This window comes from Zootoca vivipara, chromosome 6 (assembly GCF_963506605.1).
Source record: "Zootoca vivipara chromosome 6, rZooViv1.1, whole genome shotgun sequence".
Classification (NCBI taxonomy): domain Eukaryota; kingdom Metazoa; phylum Chordata; class Lepidosauria; order Squamata; family Lacertidae; genus Zootoca; species Zootoca vivipara.
This window is the reverse complement of record NC_083281.1, coordinates 48,674,918-48,684,278: the sequence shown is the minus strand read 5'-3', so window position 1 is coordinate 48,684,278 and position 9,361 is coordinate 48,674,918. Positions and strand designations below refer to the sequence as shown.

Here is a 9,361-nt window from a genome sequence, read left to right as displayed (position 1 = left end):
GATTCAGATTGTATCTTACTGGCCCAGTGGTTTTTCCTACTTTCTTCAGTTTAAGCTGGAATTTTGCTATAAGAAGCTGATGATCTGAGTTACAGTCAGCTCCAGGTCTTGTTTTTGCTGACTGTATAGAGCTTCTCCATCTTTGGCTGCTGGAGATGGAGTATGCATGCTAAACAGCTTTTATTTACAGTCCAGCTGACCACAAGTAAAACAGAGTAATAAAAGTCCATTAAAAGGCAGTGGGTTTGTTTGTTTTTAAAAAAATTGAAAGCAATTTTAGATTGTCTAAATGAAGTGGCTGGCTATTTATTTATTTAGACATTGTGCAACTTGCTCTTTGATTTTAAAAAAGTAGAAAGTTCCAATAAAACATGAACACAGACTGTGAAGCTGAACCCGTGGGCGGCTGTGTAAAAAGAGTGTATCATTGTGTCTCTCCCCCCTGGTAAAAACTGTGTTTGGAGAAAATGTGCAAAACCGACTCTACCTGTGAGGGACAGGGGATATCGCGAAGTCCCTCCCCTCCTAAGTTCAAGCCAATCCCCGAGCACAGGGGGAAGCAGAGAGAGTTCCGATTCCAGTGGGGAAGCAGGAAGTCGTGTCCGAGGCTCAGGCAAGGTAGAGGAGCCAGGGTCCCAGGTGGGACAGGAAGGGGCGAATAAGGGCGGGAGACCCATCCCCCCAACTCCGGAATTACGCAGAAAGAGGAGGGGAAAGAGGATGGGTCTGCCAAAGCTTTTGTGTTGGAGAAAGACGCGCCAAAAGCCATTAGGAGGTTCTGAAACCGACTGACAACATCACTCCGTGTAAATAGCAATGACTTGAGCACTGTAAATACGCAGCACCAATAAAAGAATAAAATGCAGAGCTGCGTAGCGTCGTTACTCTGAAGTAGTCCACTCCGGCCACTGTGACAGCAACCTCCTAATCCTTTTTGGGCTACTTTGGAGTTGCCGGGATGAGCGTGTCAGAGGCGGAGAAATGGCGGCAGATCGCGGAGCAAGCCCAGCAAGAACTGCAGCAGCTGTCGCTGCAGGCGCAGGGGGAATTGAAGGCAGCTAAAGAGGAGACTAAGAAGGTCCAGGACGACCGGCTACAACTTGCAGAACAGGTGAGAGCGCTTCAGGAAAAAGAGCAGCAATTAAGGGCGGTGGCGGTAGACCTCCAAAACAAGCTGGATGCAGAGAAAAACAAGGCGGGAGGGGCACCCCAAGTCCAAGTGCTGCCAGGAAGGAGAGCCGGGACCCTAGTAAGCAAGTTCAATGGAGACCCGAGGGAATTTCAGGGCTTTGAGACTGAGATTGTGTATGCTCTTGAGCTGCACCACGATGAGTTCCCTGATGATGAGCACAGGGTAGCGTTTATTGTGGAGCACCTTACCGGGGCAGCCAGGGAGTGGCTAAGACCGTTAATTGCAACAAGGAATCCTTGCATGAAGAATGTCAAACTATTTCTAGAAGGTTTGAAAACGATGTATTCGTCCGATAGTCATATGGATCAGACTAAGGAGGAACTTCATAATTTACGCCAAGGAAATATGACAGTTCGCGCGTATTGGGCGAAATTCACCATGCTGGTGCACAGATTGGGGTGGGAACTTGAGTCCCCCCCAATGCAAGCGGCGTTCTACTTGGGGTTGCATGAGGAGGTGAAGGATGAGCTCTCGAGAGGTCCAAAGCCCAGTAATATGGATCAGCTGAGCAAAGCGGCTCTGGCGGTGGGGGTGAGACAGGAATCCCGGTGGAGCGACAAGCAAGCAACGCGCGCAAAGCGGGCTTGGTTCCCACGGTCGCAGGAGAAGCCACTCCCCCAACAACCCTTTCAAGCCACGCCTGGGGCCAGTCAGGACCAGGAACCCATGCAGATTGATAGCGCGCGCGCGCGGGCTTTTCAAACCCCAGCGGCGCCAAGACGCAAGGAGGGAAGGGGTGGGAATTGCTTTCTCTGCAACTCCCCCCAGCATCTCGTCAGAGACTGCCCACATCGCAGGGAGTGGCAAGGAAAGGCGGGAACGGTTGTGCCCTCCCCCACTGACGCAGCACCACAGCAGGGAAACGGGAAAGCCTGGCTGCAGGAGACAAGGGGCGGCAGCCAGGCACAGTCAGCAGACAACAGCCCCAGCCCACCCACCCGCACAGAGAGGAGCAGAGCCAGCCCACCCCTCCCAGAGCAGGAGTGGTTCTAGAAGTGACGCTCACGCTTCCAAATGGCTATCCCCTGACAGTCCTCGCCCTAATTGACAGTGGGGCGTCAGCGAACTTCTTCTCGAGAAACTTTGCAGAAGAGCACCAGATCCAGCTTCTGCAGCTGGATTTTCCTCTGCACGTGGCAACCATTGACGGCAGAGAGCTGCTGGGAGGGGCCATCACTCATCAAACCCCCCCCCCCCATGAGAATGACGGTGGGGAGGCACTCAGAGACACTGGCATTCAACGTCACCACCATCTCAGACCCCCCCATCGTCTTGGGCATGAGCTGGCTGGCGCGCCACGACCCCTCCATAAGTTGGCACCAGAGATGCATCACTTTTGGATCGGACTTTTGCCTGGAACATTGCATGCAGCACCAACCAGGGGAGGGGCCTCCGATAGCCACGGTGGCCACCATGCACGTCAAAGGGGGTGAAGCGATACCCAAGCCGTACTGGGACCTGCAGGAGGTCTTCAGCGAAGCGGAGTCCGACCACCTACCCCCACACAGGCCTTTTGACTGCCAGATCAACCTGGTGCCAGGGGCAACTATACCCCCAGCCAAGCTGTACGCCATGTCAGACCAGGAACTGGAAGATCTGCGCGCTTTCATCGACAAGAACCTCAAGCGGGGGTTCATCAGAGAAAGCAAGGCAGCAGGGGGCAGCCCGGTCTTCTGGGTGGACAAGAAAGACACGCAACAGCGCCGTCTTGTGGTGGATTTTAGACGGCTGAATTCAGTGACAGAGCCAGTGGCTTTCCCCATGCCCAGAGTGGATGATCTCCTGACAGCGGCACGCAGGGGCAAGATTTTCACCAAGCTAGACCTGAGGGGGGCGTACAACTTGATCAGGATCCGGGAAGGCGATGAATGGAAAACCACGATGTTCACGCCTCTGGGCTCTTTTGAATATCTGGTGATGCCCTTCGGGTTGCAAGGGGGCTCAGCATGCTTCCAGGCCTTCATGCACCACGTCCTGGGGTCCCTCCTCTTCAGGAAATGCTTGGTCTTCCTGGATGACATCCTTATTTACTCCAACGACCCAGTGCAGCACGTGAAAGATGTCAGGGAGGTGTTGCAGCGCCTGAAGGAGAACCACCTGTATGTGAAGCTGGAGAAGTGCAAGTTTCACACCAAGGAGGTGGACTTCCTGGGCTACAAGCTGTCAGACAAGGGGCTGGCGATGGACAAGGACAAGGTGCAGGCCATCCTGGACTGGCACAGCCCCAGGACTCGCAAAGATGCCCAACGCCTACTAGGCTTCGCCAACTTCTACAGGAAGTTCATCAAGAACTTCTCTCGCGTTACGGCTCCCATCACTGACTGCCTGAGAGGCAAGCAGAAGTTCAGGTGGACACCAGAGGCGCAAGCAGCGTTCGAAAGCCTCAAGAGGGTGTTCGCCTCAGACCAGAACCTGTTCCACGTGGTTCAGGACGCGCCCCTACGCGTGGAGACAGATGCTTCTGATAAAGCTGTGGGCGCCATTTTGTTGCAACTGGACGCCAACCGAGAGTGGAGACCCTGTGCCTTCTTCTCCAGGAAATTGACTCAGCCAGAGCGAAACTACACAGTGTTTGATCGGGAACTTCTGGCGATCCACGCTGCGTTCCAGCACTGGAGACACTTCCTGGTGGGCGCCAAGCACCCCATCCAGGTGTGCACAGACCACAAGAACCTGGAGTTCTGGAGAACTGCCAGGGTGCTCAACCAGCGGCAGATACGGTGGGCAGAGTTCTTCTCGAACTTCAACTTCTCCATACACTACATCCCGGGAGAGCAGAATGTCAGGGCGGATGCCCTCTCCCGCAAGCCAGAATACATGGAGGAGGAGGCGCCACCGGCACCCAGGCACATTTTCCCCCCGTCAGCATGGTCCTGCGGAGCAGCAGTGGTGAGCGAGGCAGAACTCACAGCACTGACGGCAGCGGATGAATTTGCCAACCGCATCTGCAGAGAACTGAGAAGGGGGGGGGAGCAGGCAAAAGACTTTGCAGAACGCAGGGGGCTGCTTTTCTACAAGGGTGCACTGTACCTGCCCACCACCCAGCTTAGACGTACGGTCCTCAAGCAGATGCACGACAACCCAACGGCGGGTCATTTTGGGAGGGACAAAACCACTCACCTAGTCATGAGACACTTCTGGTGGCCAGGGGTGCGGGAAGATGTTCGAGACTATGTACGGGGCTGTGACACCTGCCAGCGGGCAAAGGTGGTCAGAGCAGCGCCACCGGGATTGCTGGAGCCCTTAGCCACGCCACACAGGCCGTGGGAAGTGGTGTCCATGGACTTCATCACAGATCTGCCTTCTTCCAGGGGCAAGACCGCAGTGTTGGTGGTGGTGGACCTCATGTCCAAAATGTGCCACTTTATACCGTGTGCCAGGGCGGTCTCGGCAGAAGAGACAGCCAAACTGTTTGTGGATCACGTATTCAGACTGCATGGATTACCCTTAAGGGTTATTTCGGATCGTGGCCGCCAATTTGTTTCCAGGTTCTGGCGGCGGCTCATGAACCTCCTGCAGGTGGAGGTCAGCTTGTCGACGGCTAGACACCCGCAGACCAATGGACAGGCGGAGAGGGTCAACGCCATTCTGCAGCAGTACCTGAGATGCTACGTCAGCCAGAGGCAAACGGACTGGGTGGATCGCCTGCCACTGGCAGAATTTGCCTACAACAATGCGGTGCACGTCTCCACAGGGGTGTCGCCCTTTAAGGCCAATTACGGGCGTGACCTCAGATCTTTCCCTGAGAGGGAGGGGGAGGAGGAGGAGGAGGGCCCACAGGCTGAGGATTGGGCAGAGGAACTGGAGACGGTGCACCAGCAGCTCAGAGAACACTTGGAGAGAGCCAAGGAAGCGTACAAGAGGGGGGCAGATCGCCACAGGCGACCGGGGGAGGTCATTAGGGTGGGGGACAAAGTTTGGTTGTCCTCGGAGGGCCTTCCCATCAGAGGGCGATGCAAAAAGCTGGCGCCCAGAAGGTTGGGCCCCTTCACGGTCACGCAACAGGTCAACCCGGTGGCATACAGGCTGGCACTGCCAGAGGACATGAGGGTGCACCCAGTGTTTCATAGATCGCTGCTGTCACCGTACAGGGAAAGCAGCAGGCTCCGAGACAGCGAACAAACCCCTGAGGGAGGGGGGGAGAGGGAAGGCAGGGAGCAACTCAATGAGGCCACAGCCATCCTGGATTCAAGGTGGGGGGTGGGGGGCCTGGAGTACCTCATGGCATGGGAGGATGCTCCACCGTCCCAGAATGAATGGGTCCCAGCCACTCAGATACAGGAGGAATTCCTGGTAGAAGAATTTCACGCCCTTTTTCCCCATAGACCCAAGCCCTGGCACATGGAAAGGGAGGGGGAGGGGGAGGAAGCACGGGAGAGCAGTTCACCATGGCGCTGGGAAGCGGAGTTTGAGGAACCAGAGGATGAGGTATGGGTGTCACCGAGATCCACCCAGTCAGAGGAAGGAGCAGATTGGCAGAACATTTTTACCCCCACCAGCTCTGACGCCACAGACTTTTTGGGATTCCCGTCCTCCCAGGCGGAAGGGGGGGGCTTGCAGGACTGGGGGGAGGTGTTCACGCCAACGGGCTCGGAAAGCACTGAGTTCTTAGGCTTCCAGTCGTCACCGACACCTGGGGGGGACCTGGGGAGGGGTGAAGGAGAGCTTGGGAGGGGGGTGGATGTGAGGGACAGGGGATATCGCGAAGTCCCTCCCCTCCTAAGTTCAAGCCAATCCCCGAGCACAGGGGGAAGCAGAGAGAGTTCCGATTCCAGTGGGGAAGCAGGAAGTCGTGTCCGAGGCTCAGGCAAGGTAGAGGAGCCAGGGTCCCAGGTGGGACAGGAAGGGGCGAATAAGGGCGGGAGACCCATCCCCCCAACTCCGGAATTACGCAGAAAGAGGAGGGGAAAGAGGATGGGTCTGCCAAAGCTTTTGTGTTGGAGAAAGACGCGCCAAAAGCCATTAGGAGGTTCTGAAACCGACTGACAACATCACTCCGTGTAAATAGCAATGACTTGAGCACTGTAAATACGCAGCACCAATAAAAGAATAAAATGCAGAGCTGCGTAGCGTCGTTACTCTGAAGTAGTCCACTCCGGCCACTGTGACACTACCTCTTCATTGCTACAAGGACGGTATCTGTTCTCTGCAGGAACTTTGTCGTATCAGCCCCCTAAAAGTTCTGAAAACAGAGATGATGGGCTAATGCTGCCAATTTCTTCAAAAGTCCAAAATAAAACAAGCAGCACGCAAAGGCACCAAATTCAATCAAGTTTCAATCAAGTATTATTAATCCAAAGAGAAAACAATAAGAGAACCATATACAAGTGCTGACACAAGAGCCAAAATCAAACGTTAAACAGATAGCATGTACAAATTAAAGGCAAACCAGTCTTTATAGTCTTTGAGGCTATCTAGCGGTCAGCAAGTGGCAGCAGGTCGAACGAGGTGTCAATGGTAGTAAGGTGTCAATGGTAGTAGACAGGCTGCCGGCGTTTTTTTGCCTGTTTCGCCCATATGACGGGCTTCTTCAGTAGTTCTCCTTGTACTTTTATGTTTAGTGCATTCACTGGTGGTATAAACCAGGTCTTATTAGTATTCGAATTAAGACACTAATATACATATAAACAGAACAAATATCAGAAACAGTACTTACAATTTGTATGAAACCACTTATCTTGGCTTAGGCCACAATGCTCAGGTGTTTTTTCAAAAGGTTCTCTCATTTACATATCCACTGGTAATACAAATCAAATTCTAATTATTGTTTGAAATAATACAGTAATACAATTTCTAAAATACATGTACACATAAAGAGATACTTACATTTCTTGTATTCAGAGTATTTTTGGTTTGAGCATGTATTGACTAAGCAAATATCCTGTGTTTGGAGCACACTTATATACAAAAAGTTGGTTCACAGGTGATAATAATTAAAGATGACAATTGGGAGGGGGCAGAAGAATGTGAGTACTGATAACACTTACAGTATCTCTATGATTGCTGTATGTTATACTGCTGGTGTGTTCGTTTAAATGAATACAGAAAGGTCAAGATCTGAGTTTAAACCGTCCGGTTGTAATGTCTTAAACATAAAAATCAATTTAGTTTCTTGTTGTCTCAATATTTTTAGGATATCCTGCTTGTGGTATTTCTTGGGTGTGTACTGCCATAAGCCAAAAAACATTAAATCGGAGTCACTGTGTTTCATTTGTAAAAAATGAGGTGTAAGAGGGGCTTCCATCACTTTATTGCGGATGCGTGATCTGTGTTCTCCTATACGTACCTTTAGTGCCCGCGTGGTGCTGCCTACATACAGTTTGTTGCAAGGGCACCGTATGCAATAAACTACGTTCTTGGAGTTGCATGTGGTCATGGAGTTGATTTTAAAAGTGAACTGCATATGTTCACTTTTTATTTCTTTTACTTGTAAACTGTAGGGGCACATATTGCATGAGCCGCATCTATAGTGGCCTTTAGTGACAATGGATGGTGATTCCAAACAATCAGCTTTGACCAATTGATTGCGCAAAGTTCCTTTCTTCCTCAACCCTAAAAGGGGGGGATCTTTACAGCCAGGTATGTCTTCCACAATATGCCAATGTTTATATATAATGTTTCTAATGTGGCTGGCCAGGGGTGTGAAATCCATCCCCATGACCAGGCGGCTGGGTTTTCTGTTTTTAATGCTATCAGACCGTGTTTCAAGCAAATTTTTTCGATTGCGACCGTCTACACGTCTGTATGCGTCCTGTATGATACAATTAGGGTAGCCCCGGTTAACGAGAGCTTTTTCTAGCTGATGAGCCGCATTTCTATAGTCTCTCTTGTCCGTAGCATTCCTTTTCAGTCTGATTAACTGTCCGTATGGTAAATTTCTTTTTAAATGAGAAGGGTGACTTGAAGAGTAATGGAGTAGGGAGTAACAATCCGTTAATTTCTTATACGGTTTGAATGCCAAGGTGTTTCTATTTGAAATGTAGACCACTACATCCAAAAATGGAATTTCTTTTTTGTGATACTGACAAGTAAATTTTAGATGGGAATCCAATGTGTTCACCCATTCTTGGAATGCAATACATGTTGCTTCAGATTTAAAAATTATGAGCAAATCATCAATGTATCTTTTAATCAGAATGATGTCATTTGTAAAGGGGTTAGATTCAGAAAAAAAATGTTTGTTTTCAAAGTCAATCATGTGAATGTTTGCTACCGATGGGGCCAATGCCGCGCCCATAGCAACCCCCTTGGTTTGGATGTAGAAGTCATTTTTATACCTGAAGAAATTATTTTCAAAAACAATATCCAGTAATTGGATTAAAAAATAATGAGGGGTTTGTTCTTGTCTGGAACGTAGTAAATTTTCAATGGTCCCTCTTATGGTCTCTAGTGGGATATTAGTGTAGAGAGAACCTACATCGAGTGTTGCCAGGATCGCTCCTCTAGGCACGGGAAGGTCTTCCAGTTTAGCAATAAGATCTTTAGTGTCTCGGATATATGTGGTGGTGGCAGTGGAGTATTCAAATATAAATGAGTCTAGGTACTTGGATAAGGGTTCAGTGAGTGAACCAACAGCTGAGACAATAGGACGACCCGGGGGTGGTGTGATATTTTTATGGATCTTGGGGAGAGTGTAAAAGATAGGGACCCGTGGATTTTTACAAAGTAGGAACTCGGCGGTTTGTATAGAAATATAATCTAGCGCTAGAGCCTCATTGACCGTGATACGAATAAGGTTAGAAACTTTCTGAGTGGGATCATAACTAAGAGGTAAATAATATCTTCTGTCGGCCAATTGCCTGTTTATTTCCCGTTCATAAGTGACTGTGTCCATTAAGACAATAGCCCCTCCTTTGTCCGCAGGTTTAATTGTGATGGAGCGGTCATTCGCCAAGTTATGAATTAGCTCTTGTTGTTCTCTAGTTATATTATGTCTAGTAGGGATATGACGTTTTTCCAATCTGTCTAAGTCTTTTATAATTTCATGATGAAAAGCTTCTATCCTAAAATCCTGGTTATGGGGGATGAAGGTTGATTTGGTTTTAAAAGGAGTACTAGTGTCCAAGGTATCAGTGTTGGACTGAAATAATAATTTTAGTTTCAGTTGACGGATCATTTTATACACATCAATGCGAGTGCTTAGGGCCGAATATTTTTGGGTGGGAGCAA

General features: G+C 50.1%; 1 protein-coding gene across 1 annotated transcript; it reads right to left on the bottom strand.

Annotated features, from left to right (window-relative positions):
* Positions 1 to 6,665: 6,665 nt before the first annotated feature.
* LOC132592326 (uncharacterized) lies at positions 6,666 to 8,510 on the bottom strand. Its single transcript, XM_060275938.1, has 2 exons — positions 6,849 to 8,510; positions 6,666 to 6,761 (listed from the first exon to the last, which is right to left on the bottom strand). The coding sequence occupies exon 1, from the start codon at positions 8,427 to 8,429 to the stop codon at positions 7,224 to 7,226; it is 1,206 nt and encodes a 401-aa protein (XP_060131921.1). The 5' UTR covers positions 8,430 to 8,510; the 3' UTR covers positions 6,666 to 6,761; positions 6,849 to 7,223.
* Positions 8,511 to 9,361: the final 851 nt, after the last annotated feature.

What these genes read in the sequence shown, in the direction of transcription:
- LOC132592326 (XM_060275938.1), bottom strand. Translation starts at nt 8,429, where the DNA reads ATGGGCGCGGCATTGGCCCCATCGGTAGCAAACATTCACATGATTGAC.